Source organism: Micromys minutus (assembly GCF_963924665.1).
Source record: "Micromys minutus genome assembly, chromosome: 24".
Taxonomy (NCBI): domain Eukaryota; kingdom Metazoa; phylum Chordata; class Mammalia; order Rodentia; family Muridae; genus Micromys; species Micromys minutus.
The window spans coordinates 31,807,262-31,829,999 of NC_137959.1; the positions used below are offsets into that span (position 1 = coordinate 31,807,262).

At 43.1% G+C, this 22,738-nt stretch overlaps 1 protein-coding gene across 1 annotated transcript in view; it reads left to right on the forward strand.

Annotated features, from left to right (window-relative positions):
* The window catches only part of ZFHX3 (zinc finger homeobox 3), a 234,879-nt gene extending 226,935 nt beyond the window's left edge, over nucleotides 1–7,944 (forward strand). Inside the window, exon 10 of the mRNA XM_080937029.1 lies at nucleotides 1,943–7,944. Within this exon, the coding sequence (XP_080793155.1) occupies nucleotides 1,943–3,642 (1,700 nt within the window). The 3' untranslated portion in view covers nucleotides 3,643–7,944. The remainder of the gene's footprint in view (nucleotides 1–1,942) is intronic.
* The last annotated feature ends 14,794 nt before the right edge of the window (nucleotides 7,945–22,738 follow it).

The following is a 22,738-nucleotide window of genomic DNA, read 5'->3' on the forward strand; positions in this document are numbered from 1 at the left end:
CAGTTCATGCCTACAATCTTGTACTATAGAAGGCTGAGGTTCTAAGAAGTCTCCCAGTAAACCAGAGGTCACACGTCTGATGTGTGTCGGCCGTAACCCACATGAGGTCAGTCTGACTCCACGGTAACTGAGTTTCAGGAGGGCATGAAGTACCTGGTCCTGTTCTGATCTTACAGATCAGAAAGCCAATGTCACAGCAACAGTGTGAGGGCACATTGAGCTGCTCGGCCAAGTGCAGCCAGCGCAGAGCTTGGTAAATTGCAGGGGTGCCATAGTGTTCCTTAGTGTCCGAATCTCTCAGTCACCCATCAGTTGAACACACACAGTCTCAGTCTAAGGCCTTCTGACCTGAATCTTTCTCTTGAAAGCATGAAGCCATGGGCAAAGCCACAGACATTCCTCCTGGCCCGGCCCACTGCCTCCCGGCGCATAGGAAGTCATGCCCTAAACTCAGGGTTTCTAATTCCAACTCAGCCTCACATGTGCCAGTTTTGCCAGCAAGCCTTTGCACTTTTCTCAGTAGCCAGTCACATCTTCTTAACTAGCTCCAGTTCCTAGTGTGTACACTCCCGGGGAATGACCATTGGCAGCAACCCTGTTCTTTGCTTTCTTTAATGTGGAGGTTTTGATACATTGTATCATTCAAGCTGGCGGTCTTTATGCAACCTGGGCTTCAGAGTGTTGTAGTTTTGCCCCTCCCCCAAAGCCGCTCCTTCTCCAAAGCTGCCCCCCCCCCCCAGCAATGAGGACAATGTCATGCTAGGCAACCTCTACTTCAGCTTTCTGGAAGCAGATGCGGAGGTGTTCCAAGGTTCGTTGTCTTGCTTCTCTGGTGCCATCTCTCTGCGCCCTCTTAAATTATCCAGTGAGCTCTGCTCCTGCCTGGCACTCCAGCCTCCTCACAGCTGGAGCCTGGTGTTCCATCCATCTGCAGCAGTACTGCCTTAGTTAGCGTTTCCGTTGCCGAGAAGAGACACCGTGACCGAGGCAACTCTTATAAAGGACAACATGTACTTGGGGGCTGGCTCACAGGTTCAGAGGTTCAGTCCGTTATCATCCTGTCAGGCAGCATGGCAGCGTCCAGGCAGATGCAATGCTGGAGAAGGAGCCAAGAGTTCTACATCTTGATCCAGAAGACTGGCATCTTCAAGCAGTTAGGAAAAAAAAGCCCTCAAAGCCCACCCCCCAAAGGGATGCCCTTTCTCCAGTAAGGCCACACCTACTCCAACAAGGCCACTCCTTCTAAGGGTACAACTCCCTGAGCCGAGCATATCCAAACCCCCACAGATACTCAGTCCCATGACTCCAGGACCTTGTGGGACACAGCAGTGAAGACAAGAGGCTCTTGGGCCCTGGGGTGCGTAAATGTTTTGCATGTAGTGATAGATTAGGGCTGAGCAAGGTAGATAGAACTAGACTTTGTATGGTCCGGGCACTACAACCCATGGTCACCGGGAAGCAGAAATTAAGAGCAGCTAGGATAGGCTCTGAAAACCTGGGATCTGAGGGCGCCGTCGCCCTGAGAGTCTGCCACCCCATAGGCCTCGTTGTGTGATGTTTCACAGAGGATAAAGGAGATGGTAGTCTTACTCCACAGACTTAAAACTCCTAAGGCACTGGAGCAGTTTTCCCTGAATAAGTTGGTCTCTCTCTTACCATTCATCTTCTCCACCCAGCCGCAGTGGTCAGGATGATAACGTGCATAGAGAAGCTGTTGTGTGTGTTCATGGGGCCACGGGGCCCATCTAGGATTCGGCCTTAGGTGTGATCCTGTGGCCATGCTTGTCCGGAGGTTTGGCTTACGCGAGTCAGGGTTGTTTTGAGAAGACTCTTAGGGTTTAAACACCTTGTGACCGTGCCAAAGGTACGGTGCAACGCCTTGAGATTATGTTTCACCCGTCCCTAGACTGACCTGTGATTTCTCTGTCTCCATCCTTTTTAGCTTTAACGTCTCCTAAACCGAACCTGATGGGTCTGCCCAGCACAACGGTACCTTCCCCTGGCCTCCCCACATCTGGATTACCAAATAAACCGTCCTCAGCCTCGCTGAGTTCCCTGACCCCAGCACAAACCACCATGGCAATGGCCCCTCAGCAGCCCCCACAACCCCAGCAGCCGCAGGCTCAGGCACAGCAGCCTCCGCCACCGCCAGCAGCCCAGCAGATGCCCACACCACAGCTTCCCCTGCAACAGCAGCAGCCGCGTAAAGACAAAGATGGTGAGAAAGGAAAGGAGAAGGAAAAGGCACACAAAGGGAAAGGGGAACCCCTACCTGTCCCCAAGAAGGAGAAAGGAGAGGCCCCTACAGCGGCTACGGCCACCATCTCAGCCCCACTGCCCGCCATGGAATACGCGGTGGACCCTGCTCAGCTGCAGGCCCTGCAGGCCGCCTTGACTTCAGACCCCACAGCATTGCTCACGAGCCAGTTCCTTCCTTACTTCGTACCGGGCTTTTCTCCTTATTATGCCCCCCAGATCCCGGGCGCCCTGCAGAGTGGGTACCTGCAGCCGATGTATGGCATGGAAGGCCTGTTCCCCTACAGCCCTGCCCTATCGCAGGCCCTGATGGGGTTGTCTCCAGGCTCACTGCTGCAGCAGTACCAGCAATACCAGCAGAGTCTGCAGGAGGCGATTCAGCAGCAGCAACAGCAGCAGCAGCAGCAACAACAGCGGCAACTACAGCAACAGCAGCAGCAACAACATAAAGTGCAGCAGCAGCAGCAGCAGCCCAAAGCAAGCCAAACCCCAGTCCCCCAGGGGCCTGCTTCCCCAGACAAAGACCCTGCCAAAGAATCCCCCAAACCAGAAGAGCAGAAAAACGTCCCCCGTGAGGTGTCCCCCCTCCTGCCGAAACCCCCCGAAGAGCCAGAAGCAGAAAGCAAAAGTGCAAGTGCGGACTCCCTCTGTGACCCCTTCATTGTTCCAAAGGTGCAGTACAAGTTGGTCTGCCGCAAGTGCCAGGCGGGCTTCGGCGACGAGGAGGCGGCGAGGAGCCACCTGAAGTCCCTCTGCTTCTTCGGCCAGTCTGTGGTGAACCTGCAAGAGATGGTGCTTCATGTCCCCACCGGTAGCGGTGGCGGTGGCGGTGGTGGCGGCGGCGGCGGTGGCGGCTCGTACCACTGCCTGGCGTGCGAGAGCGCGCTCTGCGGGGAGGAAGCGCTGAGTCAGCATCTCGAGTCGGCCTTGCACAAACACAGAACAATCACGAGAGCAGCAAGAAACGCCAAAGAGCACCCTAGTTTATTACCTCACTCTGCCTGCTTCCCCGATCCTAGCACCGCATCTACCTCGCAGTCTGCCGCTCACTCAAACGACAGCCCCCCTCCCCCGTCGGCCGCCCCGTCCTCGTCCGCTTCCCCCCACGCCTCCAGGAAGTCTTGGCCGCCAGTGGGCTCCCGGGCTTCGGCCGCGAAGCCCCCTTCTTTTCCTCCTCTCTCCTCATCTTCAACGGTTACCTCAAGTTCATGCAGCACCTCAGGGGTTCAGCCCTCGATGCCAACAGACGACTATTCGGAGGAGTCTGACACGGATCTCAGCCAAAAGTCCGACGGACCGGCGAGCCCGGTGGAGGGTCCCAAAGACCCCAGCTGCCCCAAGGACAGTGGTCTGACCAGTGTAGGAACGGACACCTTCAGATTGTAAGCTTTGAAGATGAACAATTACAAATGAATTTAAATAAAAAAAAAAGATTAATAACAAACCGATTTCAAAAATAGACTAACTGCAATTCCAAAGCTTCTAACCAAAAAAACAAAAAACAAAAACAAAAACACAAAAAACAGAAAAAAAAAAGGAAAGAAAAAAGAAAAAGCGTGGGTTGTTTTCCCATATACCTATCTATGCCGGTGATTTTACATTCTTGTCTCTCTCTCTTTTTTTTTTCTTTTAATATTAAAAAAAGAAAACACAAACCCTAACCCTGTTAAATTGTGTCCTTTTAAAGGTACTATTGGTCTTGGAAACTGAAGTCCGCAGGGCCTGCCTATTGTTGTTGGAGCTTAAACCCCTTGTATATTTGCCCTTTGAGAACTGCCCCACCTTGATAGCACAGAGGAGCCCGGCATGCGCTGTATGGGAAAGCACTCCACCCTGTTACCGTTTTTTAATTTCTTGCTATCTTAGCATTCAGATACCAATGGCTTGCTAAAAGAAGAGATGTAATGTCTTTTTATTCTCAGGTCAAACTCACACTTCGTTCTGTTTTCAGAATCATTGTTTTATGTTCTTTTTCTCTTTTGTTCCAGAAAAAAAAAAAAAGGTTTTTGTTTTGTTTTGTTAATTTAAAAAAAATGGGCAGAAAGTATTCAAGAGAAACAGTGTGAACTCCTTTAGCTTTCTGGGGATTTTTAAGAATAGCTTTTCTGCTGAAACCAATTTCAAGGGGAAAGTTAAGCACTCCCACTTTCAGAAGAAGGAAAAAAAAAAACACACGCAAAGAGTGTTGAGGACTTGTAGCTTAAAAAGAAAAAGAAGTTTTAAAAACTGACTTTGTGTATTTATGGTAGTATGACCATTTTTGGTGTTAAGTAGATTGCTTCATTGGGAATGAGCCGAAGCAGGATGGTAGACTTAAACCCTCTGTACATTTAGCTTTTGTGTGGTCCAGCGACAGCTCCTCATTTGATGTTGTCTTGTTCATCCCTAGTGGATAGACTGCAGTGTGTTACTTCACCCCAGCTTCTCTTCCCTTTGTCCCCTTAATTCAGCTTGGTCTCTCTCCACCCCCAGCTCCCACCCTCCTATTTCCCACCTTTATTTCTTGGAAGGTGGCTGCAGAATTATTTTATAAACCTAAAGAAAGGATTTCAGAGGATTCTGGGGGATCATCAGGATTCTCATGGATTATTTTTGTTGGGGAGTTGAGACTTTTGAAAGACATTTAATTCTAGTTACCTGTGTCTGCTAGCCCTGAGCATTTCTTATTTCTCCTTTTTCTTTCTTCTCTCTCTCTCTCTCTCTCTCTCTCTCTCTCTCTCTCTCTCTCTCTCTCTCTCTCTCTCTCTGTATCCTTGGTCTGTGGACACTTCAAATATTCTTTTTTTGAACTAAAACATTTGTTTCAGTTTGTGTAATTGGGGCTGTGTGCTTTTTCTTTCTAAAAAGTTTTTGGCTATTAATTTGGTTTTGTTTTTTGTGTTTGTGTCTTTTCTTTCCTCTCTCAGAAAAAAAAAAAAAAGAAATTTCATGCTTTAAAAAAAAAAATCCAAAGATACACCCTTTCACTGCTGATGCAGGAAAAAAGGGAAAGGGTTCTAGTTACTTGAGAATTTGTTTCTGATTTAAACAAACAAGACTTAGTTTAATAAAAGAAAGAGTCACACAAAACAGTTCCCGGGTTGTTAGGCGCTGCTTCTGTAAGCAGAGAGGCAGTTGTTAATAAGTTCCAGATACCAAAAGACACGTTTTTTGTTTTGTTTTGTTTTACTTCAAAGTTTTGTCTTTCTGTTAGGCAGTTTGAGCGGCAAGTGATCCAGAGTGCAGCCAACAAAACAGATAGCAACGTACAGAGATCGGGAAAGGAAGCATGTGCGTGAGGCACATGTTTATGTTAATGTTCATAGTCCTGTGACAACAGGCAGGATTCAACACACATCCCTGGCCATCTTACAGTCTAAACATTGAAAGGAAAACTCCGTGCTGCTAAAACATAAGTTTTGAAGACAAGTAGATGCTTTGCTGCCTCACTTCCATAGCCAAACACCAATAGACACAGTCTCCCTTGTCCCCAAAGTGTGAAGTGCTCCTCCCCCCCTCTTCCTTCTGTTTCAAAGGGAACTTTGAAGACTGTGAATCCAGGTTCTGTTGGCCACCTTCTGGGCTTCTCCCCCAGTGCTGAAGCCATTCATCGACTTTGCAAAAGACTGGAGCATTCCAAGATCTGAAATTTTTCATTTTTCTTTCCTTTTTTTTTTTTTAAGCCGGGACTATTTTTATGAATTTGTTTTTAGTTAAAGAGTAGATCCTGAACTGTTGTACATATTTCTAACTAGGCTGATGCACAGTGCAAATTCCTTTTTAATTTTTTAAAAGTAGAAATACTTAAAAGAATACCATCTTAACTATTCATATCCGTATCCAGTTGTAGCATAAGGTGTCAGAAAACGAGTACACAAAACACTTACTGTTTTAAATACCTATTTCCTTTTAACAAGAATTCTTGTATTTCTCCCTGTGTTTTGAGATGAACACTTTTAAATTTTAAAGTTGTACAGTTTTTTTTTGTTATCCATTATTTTAACTTGTTTGTAACTCTATGAAATATATATATATATTTTTTGCCATTTAACTGTTGTATGTTACTGTGTCTGTATCTATAGAAGGAAAATGTTTGTTTTTGGTTCTCTGTGTGATACCAATTAACAATTTAACACTAGCTTTACCTGTCAAATTCTGCTAGGTCTTCTCTGAAAACTGTTGTTTAAAATGATATTGCTTGTTAATAGTGCAATTTCTACCCTCCCCACCCCCCAACCTCACGTTTCTTTGTAACCCTGTCAGCCCTTCCCCAATGGTTTTGTTCTAATTTGAGCTACAATCATCCTCACACAGTGACTGTCAGTGTTTCGCGGTGCCACGCCTTGACCTGTGAGTGTGTTTTGGCAACAATAAGGTAAGGTTGGGGAGAATGGCTTAGCCATTCCTCAAAGGAGGCGTGGGGTTGCTGAAGCCCCTCCCTCTACAACCACAACACCCGCCCACCCATCCACACACATACATGTTCATCAAAGAAGAAATTCTCAGCACTAACCCAGAAAGAGCAAAGCAGTCAGCGATGGTGACAACCAGAAGGCAGACAGGTGGCTGTGATCTGTAGCAGTTCGAAAGGCATAAAATTCCTACCGTGCTCAGTTTAGACTGACCTCACTCGGGGAGTTTACTCCTGCCTGCTGGTGGAGTGAGGCGTTGAGTATCTCAACTCACTTTTGAAATCAGTTCTTAACTTCTATTGGCACTTCTCTTTTTCTCTTTCTTTCTTTCTTTTTTTTTTTTAAGTTATTGGACAAATTTTGCCCCTTTAGTTCCTTCGTGATGAGGATCGGTGCTAGACACTGTTTGGTACCTGTCAGGATTGGAGTACTTCATGCATCCTTCCTTTCTGTATCCCTCCCTAAGAAAACTCAACACACACAAACATACACACACTCACTCACTCACTCACTCACTGCATCTAGGAAGTTTTTTTTTTTTTTTTTTTTTTTTTTTTTTAATTAAAATCTATTTAAAAAGATGAATGTGGCCCGAGTTTTACACAATTGAAAGGAAGTAAAACAGGCGGCGCGTGTTGAAACCTGAGTTTATCAGGCACGGCAGGAAGTTGCAGGACAGAGGCAGTGACCCAAGCCAGTGCACTTGATGTTCATGGACATATATTTTTTTTAAATAATAAATTAAATTAAAACATTTTAAATAGAAGCATAAAACTGAGTTGGTTGTTTGTTGGCGCTGAGATACTGCCCACTGTGAAACAAAGCTTTGACTAGGTTTGTTTTGTTTTGTTTACTTTCTTCAGGGGGGAGGGGGGCAAGTTCGGGTAGGAAAGAAAGCATAAATGAACGTGACCCTGAGGTAAAGAGGTATATGAACAGCCTTTGCAATGTACAAAAACAAAAAAAACAAAAACAAAAAAAACAACAACATAAAAAAATAAAAAAAACAAACAAAAACAACAAAAAAACAAAAAACAAAAAAAATAGAGCAAGTGAAACCAAAAATGATGTTCTTGGTGTTTTTCTATAATGTAGTCTTGTTAGCTTTTTTGTTACTGTAACAGCGCTGATCTCGAACTGTACCAAAATACACGGAGACTAACAGAACCGCAAGGGACTCTCAAACTGAAAAAGAAATTTGTCACAAAAAAACTTTGTTGTCATAGTTAAGTTGATTGTAGATGGTAATTGAATATACTCCTTTGAAAATATTTCATCAAGTATGTTTCCTGCTCATTGTGATACATTAAAAAAAATATGAGCAAAAGACCTTGTCTGTTACGAGATTTCTGCGAATGTGTACGGGAGCATCCGTGGAAGAGGTGCCCACAGCTGGGGAAGCATGAATTCCAAAGTTATGTATCCCAAGGTGCATGAGGAGGTATAGAAGTCACAAGTCCTCTCTGATGTCTTTATACTGGTGTGTGTTTAGGTCAGAAGACCAGCTCAATGGACCACCCAGAGTAATCCTTGTGTGTGTGTGTGGGGGGGGAGTTCCTGATCCGGAGAGCCCCAGTAATAAGCTTAGTTTTTACGTTAGACATTCCTATGGGAAACCTGAGATTCCTGCTCCAAACCTCAAGCAAAGAGATTTTGCTGGTGTCCGGAGAGAGGTGGATTCTGAAGGGATCTGGTGTTTGTGATGGAAGGAAGCAAATTATTACTTGTCCTAGCTAAGGGCTTGTCTCGGCTTCTGGTAAGAGAATCTGAGGCAGCCACACTCAAATGAAGAATATTCCTCCAAGCAAGGGACCGGGACATGACAAGACCCCTATGGAAGCCTTCCATTTTACAGTAGCATGCTTGAGATTCCTTAATGAGCACATCCATGAGAGCCCAAAGGCCTTTAATTCATCTCTAATTCATTAGCCGTGGCTAATAAATAATGTAGAGAATTCTAGCAGCTGGATTTGGGTGCTATTACTAGCTAGCTATGCCCTTTCGGGGCTGCAGAATCAGCCCTTAGCCAGCAGGGACCTTTCCTTGCAGAGTGTTAAGCTAAGGAACCCTCTTCTGTTGGCTCAGACAGCTACTGTCTTTTTCTTCTCTCCCCCACCCCACACCCCTGTTCACACAGCAGCCTTCAAGGGGCAGCAGTGACCCTATTAGCTCAAAAAAATCGCAGTCTGCAGTTTCACAAGCATTGCTTGGACTCAGAGAAGAAAGCCCCATCTATGGTCAGTGCTCAAGGCTCTGTGACAAACAACTTACTGTCGGTGTCCCTGATGAAATCCAGCTCTGTCCCCAGGCATTGGACTTTTCAGAGTTGCTGAGGCAAGCAGGTGGCTGCTCAGCTGGGTCACTCCTGTCTCCTCAACCCATCAGAACCAAGCAGTACAATAAAAGTTGCTAAGAGCCAAGACCATCCCTGCCGTTGTTCCGCACCACAGCCAGGGAGGTTGAGTTTTAAATGAAATATGCTTTGCACAGACGGCAAATTCGTCCACAGGTAAAACTTTAGTCAGAAAGTTGGGAGAGTTGGATTAGAAACCATAAAAACCAGAAGTTTTCAGTGTTCTCTCTCTCTGCCCCCTCCCTCTCTCCCCCTCCCTCCCTAAGCTAAAGGCACTGTAGCTTAAGGATCAAGCTCACGTGGATATTAATTTCCTTGGAAATAATAGCCTCCCGCACCCTACAGAAAACGCGGAATGGCAATATCTTAAGTTGAGCAGTATGTATTGGTTTATTAGCTGTTTCTAATATGCTTTAAAAGAAAAAAAAAAAAAAACTGGTAGCCACTGCAGACTAATAACTCTCACTTTGAGCAAGGTTAGGGTTTAGGTGACACAAGTCGAGGTGACCTACAAGTTTGTGACTACTGCTCTGTGGCCTTAAGTCTAGCAACACAAGCGCGCTCATTCAGCCTCCACATTGTTTCCGGGGAGGTTCGTGCACACAAACTAGTGCTCTTGGGGTTGTGATAACCAAGATGAGCTCCATTTTCCTCTGCTTCATGCTAAGGGGGTGTGAGTGTGAATGAGTGAGTGTGTGAGTGTGTGTAAACATTTTCCTTTTAATTCTTTAAACGATCTCCATGCCTAGTTGGATTTCGGAGATGTAGGGTCTCGGTATATAGCCCTGATTTGTCTGGAACTTGCCCTGTAGACCAGGCTAGCTTTGCTGGCCTTGGATTTAGAGATCTGCTTGACTCTGCCTCCCAGGTGCTGGGATAAAAGCAGCATATTTTAAAGATGTTTAGCCGGTAAGCTTGGTTTCCTCCGACTCTTTTAGAGTTTTTAATTACAGGTTAACCCTTCCGGACTACAGCTATTTAACCTAACTCTTGAGTCCTATATTAATCTGTGAATGAAAGCTTTCGGATGACCCATGCTACTCTTGGGTCAAGATCCTTTGGCTGGAGTGTGAGCTCTGCTTCAGTGGCCACCTCGCGCTCTCCAGACCTTATCCTTCCTGTTCTTCCTCCTCTCAGTCAGCTGCTCTTTCTGCTGCCTTCTGATTTGTATGCCATTGGAAAATGTTTTGTAAAATTAACAACCTTCCGATTCTTTTGTTTTTGATGTAAAGATTAAACCTGGGCCCTCAAAACTCCATAGGCAAGAACCTTTACGCCACCAGACTACAAAGCCATTCTCAAATGACATACTTTGCTTATTCCTCACATGATCTATAAACAAGGCAAAGTGGGTGACATTTTTGCCAGAATTCAGGATAAGTGAGGAGTAAGGGCCACCTACCTGTGTGTCAACCTTTGGTCTGATTTTTTTTTTTCCCCCAAGACACTAGGGAAGGGTTGGTAGAGTGTGAGTTAAAGTAAGGTCCTTTGGGTCAAATTGTGGCTTCGCCATATTGACTGTAATTGAGTTGTTTGTCCCTTCAGTATAATGGGGATAGATAAAAGTTCTTGCCTCCCAGAGTTGTCATGACAACACTGCCTGGTACATCCCACATGTTCAACATAGATCTTCTTCAACTGTTCAGTAAACATGGATTTGCTTCTTTCTGTGGTCCAAGTGGGACTGTGGTTTTTCTGAGTCTTGCTTTTCTTCCCAGAGGGCTGGGGAACAGCAAGAGAATAATAGTAGGTCCCATCACTGCCTCCTGTGTGTGTGGTTCTGACTTTTCTTCCTGCCTGTACCTATATCTAGAGCCTTTAGCTTGTTTCTGTTCATGAATTCTTCAATAGCATCTTTTAGGCTTCACTGGTTATTGACCAACCTCTAATGATGACTTTGTCATGAAGGAAGGGTGGCTTTGGTATACCAGAATAGAGTTCTGTTTGCTTCATTATACCTTGGAGGGTCGAGCAATTATTTTGAGATGGGCCTGAGCTCTAGAATCTGAAATGAGGCTTTAAGAACAAGTAGGTTATAGGCTAGACAAAATAGGAACAGGTATACACAGAGCAATATCCAAGAGCTCACTATGTCTGACACAGGGGAAAATGCTAATCATGGAATAAACATGGGAGAAGCATGGGAAAGAGGGCACAGAGAACAGGTTCAAACAGTTTCTAGGCTAGCCTTTGATCTTAATGATAACCTCTTAAGGAGCATGGGTTCCTATCCATGACTACAGATACAGTATCTGTTTGTTAACAGACAGTGATGAACTTGACAATAAAGCTGGCACAGGTATCAGAGGGCTGGGGAATGGTATGTAAAATGGAGATCCACCCATTTCTCTGCAGATGAGGACCCTTAAACAAAGCTCTGTTCTCATGCTGGTGTCTGTTCTCAAGCTTCAAGCTTGAACCCGGGTGGCTAGGAAAGCACAATCTGGATTCAACCTAGTTTTGTTTTCTTTCAAAAAATCTAAATTTGCTGTGCTCTTCTAGGGCCTTCTGTGCAGTGGCTGATTTGATAGAATCCTTATCTGCTCCTTAGTTCTCACTCGTGTGGGATTGTTCCACTTATTGCTGGGCTCGTCACATTCTGGTGTCATTGTGTGGCACCCTCAGATAGTTTTAGCCTTGGTTTGTTCATCTCTCAGAGCTGTGGGGGTTTGATTTTTTAAATCAAAATTGGAAAAATTATCACTATCTTTTCTTCCCCCTGCCTCTCCCCAGGGACCCCCAGTTATTTTAGAATTAGGGCTCTGATGTTAACGTCTATACTACTGAGAGTCTAGGTTTATCCCATCTGTTTAGCTGGTTTGGGTTTTTAGGGTTTTGTTTGTTTGCTATGTGATTTATTTTTGAACAGTTTATGAGTCTATATCTGCATGTCCACCTATCTTTTCTCCAATCTGGAATTCTAACCAGTGTATTTTTTCATCTCAGACACTAAATTCTTCGTTGCTGGAAGCTTAATTTGTATTTCATTGAACTTTTGAATGCAAACATATCAAAGCCAGTTTCAAGCTCTGCTTTGCCCAGGCACATCTGTTCTTCTAGGTATTACAGCTGAGGAACAAGGGTCATTTGAGGACGGTCTGGACTATCGTGTGAGACTCTACCTCAAAAGGAACAAAAACAACAGCAACAAAAACCCAAGTTAACAAAAACAAAAACAATCTGCTTTTCTGTTCTCCTCTGCTAAGTTATCTGTGTAAATCCCAGTTTGAGTCGTTACTCTAATCGTGAGCTCTGTTCTATTTCCGTGTGTCATGGTTAGATGCCAGACACTGTATTTTCTCTTGTTGAGAGGTAGGTATTGATATTCTTATAAAGTAGCTTGACTCCTTCTGGGATGTGCTATGCTGTGTGCTTGAATCCCTGAGGGTTAAATTCTGCAGAGTAGGGCCAGAGCACTTCCTAGTTTGTTCCCCACCGTTGATAAGTGTTTCTCCCAAGAACTGCCCCACCCTGCAAGCATCAGCTACCGGTGCATCTTTTCCTCAGGCCAGTTCTTTTCTGGGCTTCTGGTAGTTTCTTTCTGATGCTCATTTGTTGTGGTAAGTATTATAGAAAGAACCACCAACCCTCGCTATTGCCGGCAGCATAGAGCAACATGGCATTTGCAGGGTATTTTCACCTCAGTTAGCTGGATTCAGCACTCTCTCTTGCCCAGAGCTCTCAAAACCTAAGTTCAAAAAACCCAACTCACCAAGTTCCAGTTTTCCACCCCAGTCTGCCACTGGCTCCTCTCTGGTCCCAGCAGTGGCCACCCTCTTGTGACTCTCTGTTGCTGACTCTGCTTACATTCCTGTCAACCGCCCCCTGTGGTTATTGTCACAATCAAAACTCTAGAGGCATGTAATTTGTCAATTGATTCATATCAGCAAATTCTTACTTCGCACAACATCTACACAATAAACTCATATCCAATTGATATGATATAATCTGCCCACCTAGATAAGACAACTTGTCCTGTAGTAATCCATCCCTTTTAAGATATTCACAGCTACCTGGGGCTATTTGAAGCCACACAGGGATGGATCATCTTATTCCTCCTCTATCTTGGTTTCTTATTCTCTGCTCCTCTCTCTCCAGCTTTTCAAAACTCTGCCCATGCCTATCTTTTTCACTGCCCAATCACAAGCCTTGCCTTATCTTGTGCCTGCCCTCACCTGCAGATCAACCACACTCATTTGTACCCTGAGACTTCTGGCTGCTTGGTTCCCTAAGATTCATCAAAGGAGAGGTCTGCTGGGCTTGGTTCTCTTAGCTGTTAGGACATGAAGACCCCTAAGAGAGGAGAACAGTATCACCAGCAGGCTCACTGTGTCTCTCCTTCAGGGGCCATATCCTTTCTCATGTGATACCCAGGGCTCCAAATGCCATTTTTAGCACATATTTTCTTTTGTCTTTTTGGTGAATCTATTTTATTCCATATCAGCTGGAAGAAGCACAGTCAAATATATTGATTAAATTATATATTAGAAGTCCTATGAGCCACTCAAAGTGCTTGTGAAGTTTCTAATCAGCACAGGAACCAGATCCCAGTAGGCTTCTTTGAATATGGTCCGGTCTAATTGACCTTGTAAGACCGAAACTAACTCATTGGTGTGCTTATAAGGGTCAGAAGTGGAAAAATAGGTAAATGAATTATTATTTCAGACTCCTTTCTGCCTTGTGACAATGCCACAGGGAGTGGGGATGCCATTACTTGAGGTTAGAAGTCTGGGGCCAACCTGTCGAAGGCTGTGGAGCAACAGTTTGAGCTCTTCCCTCAACTACAGGAGTTTATTCATAAAGCTACACAAGTCTTTTCATTGAAATGATTTCATCTCAATGAACTCTTGGTCTTCCTTCACAAAGTCTGTGAAATATTCCTTCACAAAGGTAATTTTCCAGGCTAATCTCAGCTTGGTAAAAATCTACTGATTTTAGAACGTAGCTGTTGAAGGTGAATTTGCTGCACTAAGTAGTACAGGAAAACAGCAAAGTAAGCCTAACAGACATTAGCCATTTTTGCTAAACATAAATGATGTCTTTTGATTGTTTTTATTTTAATGAAACTTCATTCCTACTTACATTGGCTAAGAAAAGATGAATTCTAAAATGGGGATTCTGTAAAGTAGCCCAGAAGTAGCACTTTGTGCCTAGGCAGCCCTTGCAAGATGGCTGAATTCAGGAACAGTCACACCTGGTCCAACAGCGACCTAGAAAGCTGGCAGCAAAGGGCCGGAGCTGAAGTCACTTTTTCAGGACAAAACTCCACAAGAAGAAATTTTGGGTAAGATAATTTAAAACTGATCAAGACAGACATAAAGGGGAAGTAAAGGAGACAGAAAGCCATGCTATTCAGGATAAAACAGGGAGAAGAGAATAGAATGAGGAACCTCAGTGGATATGACTTGTGTGTGTGTGTGTGTGTGTGTGTGTGCGTGCGTGTGAGTGCATGTTGTGCAAGCAACACGAAGCTAACACATCAATCCTTAAAAGTTTAGGAGAGCTACTTTCATGAGAAAATTATTCACAAGAAAAGACTGTGGTCAGATTCCACTGAAAATTATACTTTGAAGTTACAATTTCAGGCTGGCGAGATGGCTCAGTGGGTAAAGGTGCTTGCTGCCAAGCTGGACAACCTGAGTTCAATCCCTGGACCACACCGTGGGAAGGGAGAGAAACGACTTCCCAAAGCTTGTCCTCTGACCTACACTGTGCACATGCCAGGTGCACACACAACCACACACAAACCCAAATAAATAAATGTTAAACTCTAAGGAGCAAAATACTATTCCCACAGATAATGAGTCAAGTCACAAGGTAGATAAGTGGTTCTGGCCCATCAATTCAAAATGAGCCTAAAGGAAAAAAAGGAAAAATATTCTTTAAAGAAACATAAGAGAACAGCACTAGAAGAATCTACAGAATAATAATGTTTCTTGAATCTACTGGGAGTTGAAGTTAGATAGCTGTATTTTTTTTTTTTTTTTTTAAAGGAGGAAGCCTTTCAAAGGAGACGGGACTTGGAGTGTCTCCCACTTTGGAGAGCACAGGAGAAGAGACACCCCCCCAAAAAAAAAGCCTATAAAAGGAGGTGAAAAAAGATTGTGGAGGTGGCTCAGGCATTAAAGTGCTGGCCTCCCGGACACCAGAGTCCATGTGGGAAAAGCCAGGTTTGGTTGCAAATGCTTATAATGTCAATATTGGAGGTGCTGGAAACAGGTGAGTTCTCAGAGCTCTGTGGCTAGCCAGCCTAGCCTAGGTGGCAAACTCCCAGCCAGTGAGAACCCCTGTCTTAAAGGACAAAATGGACAGACTTTTCTCTCTGAAAGGATTACTCCCTCATCACATATAACTGTGTATCTACTTATATATACATATACAAACATGTATATATATAAACACATAATACATGACAGATAGATAATAGATGATCCATACACACATACATGTGTACATATATACATGCATACATACATACATATGTGCATGCATAACCAGTTGCTCCTGGCCCACTTATGTAAAAGATAATAAACCCTGCAATGCATTACCTTGGCAAAAACCAGCTATGTGTGGAGTTGCACACTGTGTACCTGATCCCTGTATCCGGTTGAGCTAACATGCCACTGGCTTGTTACCAGAGAGTTCTAGTAAGTCCTGACCACCCTAAGTCTTCTTCCTCTGCTCCTTTTCAAACCTGTCAGCTCCCTCCCATTGGCTGTATACTATTCCACATCTCAGCAGCCAAAAGCTCAACAAACCAGTTCAAAAGGATGTACTGAACAGAAAGATTAAGAAGAATCATAGTGTTCGCAAACAAGAAATGAGGCAGAAGGTAGCTTCTGTGGGAATGAGGGTGGGGTAGGGGAGATGATAGAATCATGTGACACATGTGGAAGAGAAAGAAGACATGAATTAGACAGTCCCCAGCCAGTCCTGCACATAAATGGATACTTAAATTATGACAGAGACTGTAGCTCAAAGCAAGGTTTGTTTGTTTTATTATTACTAAACTATACTGGAAAACTTGAATGCCCCTGTGTTTGAAAAGATATAAAATAGGACCCTTGTGTACTGCTGGTTTCAGGTGGCTCGTAAACCTAAGATACCATCCTGCAAAGTAATGATAATGTCTTTGGACGATCATATAGAAAACTCTTTTCAAGACTCTGGGGTAAGAGATTTCTCAAAAACTGGTAATGTGGACTATCCTAAGAACCTACACATATATAAAGACAGTACACTTTCTCCAGGTCAAAAATAAAATACAGAGCAGAGCCTGGCCTACCTGCCAGGCGGAACGGCGGCTCATAGAGGCTGAGCAACTGCGATTGGGAACAGAAAATTAGAACTTCTGTTTCCACCCGGAGGCGACTTCCGGACGCAGAGCAGAGCCTGGCCTACCTGCCACCCAGATCGGCGGCTCATAGAGGCTGAGCAACTGCGATTGGGAGCAGAAAATTAGAACTTCTGTTTCCACCTGGAGGCGACTTCCAGACGCAGAGCGGAGCCTGGCCTACCTGCCACGTGGAAAGGCGGCTCATAGAGGCTGAGCAACTGGTGAGCGGGAGACCTAGACCGCAGGGGAGCAGAAAGATCTCTGTGAAGTACATAAGGAATGTGCACCCCCTGCCTTGCCCTGCCCTGCCGTGCCTGATCAAGCAAACAGAAACAGAACATTGGAATTTCTGCTCACACCCGACGACTCTGAGGCATAAAACAGGGCTCGACCCATCTGACACCTCAACCAGTGGAGAACCAGGGTCACAGACCAGATACAAGAGAAAGGTAAGAACATATCACTGACAACAAAATGGCAAGAGGAAAGAGAAAGAGTATATCCCAAGGGAACCAAGAAAATATAGCAACACCAGAGCCCAGCTCTCCCATAACAGCAAACATCGGAACTCCAAACACTCCAGAAAAAGAAGACACAGACCTGAAATCATGCCTCAAGACGCTGATAGAGTTACTTATACAAGAAAGGGAGGAAAAGCAAAAAGATTCAGAAGCTTTTAAAGAAGAAACAAGAAAAACACTCAAAGAACTCAAAGAACGAGAGGAAAACAGAACCAAAGAAATAAAGGAATGAAAGAGGGAAATTAAAACAGAGATTGACACAATAAAGAAAACACTAAAAGAGATAACTCTAGAGTCAGAACACCAAAAAAAGAAATCAGGAGTCACAGAAGCAAGCATTTCCAATAGATTGCAAGAGATCGAAGAGAGAATCTCGGGGGCAGAAGACAACATTGCAAACATAGACAAAACAGCCAGAGAAGATACAAAAAACAAAAAGCTCCTAACCCAAAATGTCCAGGAAATCCAAGACACAATGAGAAGACCGAACCTAAGGATAATAGGAATAGAAGAGGGAGAAGAGTATCAACTAAGGGGCACAGTAAATATCTTCAACAATATCATAGAAGAAAACTTCTCTACCCTCAAGAATGAGATGACCACGAGCATAAGAGAAGCCTTCAGAACTCCAAATAGGTTGGACCAGAAAAGAAATACCTCCTGACACATAATAGTAAAAACATCAAGCACCCAAAGTAAAGAAAGAATACTAAAAGCAGTAAGGGAAAAAGGTCAAGTAACATATAAAGGCAGACCAATCAGACTCACACCCGATTTCTCAACAGAGACTATGAAAGCTAGAAGAGCCTGGACAGACATCATGCACTCCTTAAGAGAGCACAAGTGCCATCCCAAGCTGCTATACCCAGCAAAACTATCAATCACCTTCGATGGAGAGACGAAGATATTTCAAGACAAATCAAAATTCACACAATATCTGACCACAAACCCAGCACTACAACGAATTATAGGTGGAAAACCCAATACAATGAGGGAAAATACAGCCTAGTAAGAACAAGAAAACTCCTAAACAAGAAAACTAAAAGAAGAAAAAAACACAGACACAACTCAACCCAAAAAAGCAATAATGGCAGGAAACAGAAACAACTATTCCTTGATATCTATTAACATAAATGGTCTCAACTCCCCAATAAAGAGACATAGACTATCAGACTGGATACATAAACAAAATCCAGCCTTTTGCTGCATACAGGAAACTCATCTCAGAGACAAAGACAGACACTATCTCAGAGTAAAAGGGTGGGAAAAAAACTTCCAAGCAAACAGCTCCAAGAAGCAAGCTGGAGTGGCTATTCTAATATCGAATAAAGTAAATTTCCAACCAAAAGTTATCAAAAAAGATAAGGAAGGACACTTTTTACTCATTACTGGGGAAATCTGTCAGGAGGAACTCTCAATCCTTAACTTATATGCTCCAAATAAAAAATCACCCACATTCATAAAAGAAACCCTACTAAAGCTCAAAAAATACATTTCACCCCACACAATAATAGTGGGAGACTTTAATACCCCACTCTCACCAATGGACAGATCAGGGAAACAGAAACTGAACAAGGACACTGCAAAACTAGCAGAGACTTTGAACCAACTAGAATTAATAGATATATACAGAACATACTATCCCAAAGTAAAAGAATACACCTTCTTCTCACCACCCCATGGCACCTTCTCGAAAATTGACCACATAATTGGACACAGAACGAGCCTCCATCGATATAAGAAGATTGAAATACTCCCATGCATCCTCTCAGATAACCATGGTCTACGGCTGGTCTTTAACAACAACAAAGACAACAAAAAGCCCACATACACATGGAAACTAAACAATGCTCTGTTAAAGGATAGCAGGGTCAAAGAAGAAATAAAGAAAGAAATTAAGGATTTTCTAGAATTCAACGAAAACGAAAACACAACATACCCAAACCTATGGGATGCAATGAAAGCAGTATTGAGAGGAAAACTCATAGCCCTAAGTGCTTCCAAAAAGAAACTGGAGAGAGCTCACATCAGCAACCTCACAGCACAGCTAAAAGCCCTAGAACAAAAGGAAGCAGATATACCCAAAAAGAGTAGACGGCAAGAAATAATCAAAATTAGGGCAGAAATAGACCAAATAGAAACAAAAAGAACCATTGAAAAAATCAATAAAACCAAGAGTTGGTTCTTTGAGAAAGTCAACAAGATTGATAAACCCCTAGCCAGACTAACTAGAGGGCAAAGAGAGAGTATCCAAATTAACAAAATCAGAAAGGAAAGTGGGGACATAACAACTGAAACTGAGGAAATTCAAGAAATCATCAGATCCTGCTACAAAAACTTATACTCCACAAAATTGGAAAATCTGGAGGAAATGGATGAATTCCTAGACAGATACAAGGTCCCAAAGTTAAACCAAGACCAAGTAAACCATCTAAAAAACCCTATAACACCCAAAGAAATAGAAGAAGTCATCAAAAGCCTCCCAACCAAAAAAAGCCCAGGTCCAGACGGGTTCAGTGCAGAATTTTATCAGACTTTTATTGAGGATATAACACCAATACTCGCCAAACTATTCCAAAAGATAGAATCAGATGGAATATTACCCAACTCATTTTTTGAGGCTACAATAACCCTCGTACCTAAACCACACAAAGACCCTACAAGGAAAGAGAACTTCAGACCAATCTCACTTATGAACATTGATGCAAAAATACTCAACAAAATCCTTGCAAACCGAATCCAAGAACACATCAAAACGATCATTCATCATGACCAAGTAGGCTTCATCCCTGGGATGCAGGGATGGTTTAACATAAGGAAATCCATCAACGTAATCCACCATATAAACAAACTCAAAGACCAAAATCACATGGTCATCTCACTAGACGCTGAGAAAGCATTCGACAAAATCCAACACCCCTTCATGTTAAAAGTCCTGGAAAGAACAAGAATCCATGGCCCATAATTAAACATAACAAAAGCTATATACAGCAAACCAACAGCCAACATCAAACTTAATGGAGAGAAACTTGAAGCAATCCCACTAAAATCAGGGACTCGACAAGGCTGCCCACTCTCCCCCTACCTATTCAACATAGTACTGGAAGTCCTGGCTGGAGCAATTAGACAGCAAAAGGAGATCAAGGGGATACAAATTGGAAAGGAAGAGATAAAAACATTACTCTTTGCCGATGACATGATTGTGTACTTGAGTGACCCCAAAAATTCCACCAGAGAACTCCTACAGCTGATAAACAAGTTCAGCAAAGTGGCTGGATACAAAATTAACTCAAATCAGTAGCCTTCCTGTACTCAAAGGACAAACATGTGGAGAAAGAAATTAGGGAAAACGTACCCTTCACAATCGTTACAAAAACTATGAAATACCTTGGTGTGACTTTAACTAAGCAAGTGAAGGACCTGTATGACAAGAACTTCAAACCTCTAAAGAAAGAAATTGAGGAGGATCTCAGAAAATGGAAAGATCTCCCATGCTCATGGATTGGAAAAATCAACATCTTAAAAATGGCCATCCTACCAAAAGCAATCTACAGATTCAATGCAATCCCCATCAAAATTCCAACCCAGTTCTTCATGGAATTGGAAAGATCAATGTGCAATTTCATATGGAATAACAAAAGACCTAGAATAGCGAAATCCATCCTCAACAACAAAAAAACATCTACGGGAATCACTATCCCTGACCTCAAGCTATATTACAAGGCAATTGTGCTGAAAACTGCATGGTACTGGTACAGAAATAGGCATGTGGATCAATGGAATAGAATAGAAGATCCAGAAATGAGCCCTCATGTATATGGTCACCTGATCTTTGACAAAGGAGCAGTAAACATTCAATGGAAAAAGGACAGCCTATTCAACAAATGGTGCTGGTCCAACTGGCACTCAACATGCAAAAGAATGAAAATAGACCCTTTCTTATCTCCTTGTACAAAGCTCAAGTGTAAGTGGATCAAAGATCTCCACATTAAACCAGATACACTGAAACTATTAGATGAGAAAGTAGGGAAAACCTTAGAACACATAGGTACAGGAGAAAATTTCCTGAACAAAACACCAATGGCTCAAGCTCTAAGGTCAAAGATTAACAAATGGGACTTAATGAGATTGCAAAGTTTCTGTAAGGCTAAAGACATCGTCAAGAAAACAAAATGGCAACCAACAGAATGGGAAAAGATCTTTACCAACACCACATCAGATAGAGGCCTAATATCCAAAGTGTACAAGGAACTCAAAAAGCTAGACACCAGAGAATCAAATAACCCTATTAAAAAATGGGGTACAGAGCTAAACAAAACGTTTTCAGTTGAGGAACACCGAATGGCCGAGAAACACCTGAGGAAGTGCTCGACATCCTTAGCCATCAGTGAAATGCAAATCAAAACAACCCTGAGATACCACCTCACACCAGTCAGATTGGCCAAGACCCAAAACTCAGATGACAGCAGATGCTGGCGAGGCTGTGGAGAAAGAGGAACACTTCTCCACTGTTGGTGGGGTTGCAAGCTAATACAACCACTCTGGAAGTCTGTCTGGCGATACCTCAGAAAATTGGATATAGTATTACCTGAAGAACCAGCTATTCCACTTCTGGGCATATACCCCAGAGACACTTCAATACACAACAAAGATATATGCACCACAATGTTCATAGCGGCTCTATTTATAATAGCCAGAAGCTGGAAGGAACCCAGATGCCCTTCAGAAGATGAATGGATACAAAAATTGTGGTACATATACACAATGGAATACTACTCAGCCACCAGAAACAATGACTTAACCAAATTCTTAAGAAAATGGCTGCATCTAGAGAATATCATCCTGAGTGAGATAACCCAGTCACAAAAGAACAGACATAATATGCAGTCACTGATAGTGGGATGCTAACCCCAGAGGCTTGCACTCTCCCAGAAACAACTCACAGACTGTATGAAGTCCAAGAAATAAAGAAAACAAAAAATATACATATATTTACAAAACAAGAAGACTTTGACTATTTCCATGTTCCGTTTTGTTTTGCATGTACTTTATGCTTATTGTAACTATTAGGTTTTCAATGCATACTGTCAAGCCCTTGAAAAAAATCAAGTTCTGACGAAAAAAAAAATATATTCACATGGTTTTATGTAAAAATTATTTCAATGTCTGAAAAAACATTACTGACAAAAATGTATAATTTTAAGCAAAAAATGTTTAAAATCTGTACATTTATCTTTGTTTTGTAAAATAAAGTCGTTTAAAAAAAATAAAATAAAATACAAATACAAAGACTTAAAGCTCTGGTCCATATATAAAAGGGAGTGTGCCCCGTTCGTGTCTCTTGAACTAGGTTACTTTGCTTATTGTAATTTTTTCTAGTTCACTTTTTTCTTTATGGCTGCACAAAGTTCCACTGTGGACATGTACCACAGTTTTCATTTCCCTACTATCATCTGATGGACAGCTAGGCTGATCCCACTTCTTGGCTATTGTGGATGGAATGTTGATGAACATGTCTGAGCCAGCCTCTCTGTAGGAGGAGTTAGGGGCCCTTGAGTATTTGTCCAGGGGTAGTGTAGCTGGGCCATGTGACAGCTGCCGTTCCCAGCCTTCTGGGGAGCCTCTGTGGTGAGTCCCATGATGGCTACGCTACTGTACATTCCTATCGGTTGTGAGGAGGATATGGAGAAAGAGGAACACTCCTCCATTGCTGATGGGATTGCAAGCTGGTACAACCACTCTGGAAGTCAGTCTGACAGTTCCTCAGAAAATTAGACATGAGGACCCAGCTATACCACTCCTGGGCATGTACCCAAAAGATGCTCTAATATATAACAAGGACACATGCTCCACTATGTTTATAACAGCCTTATTTATAATA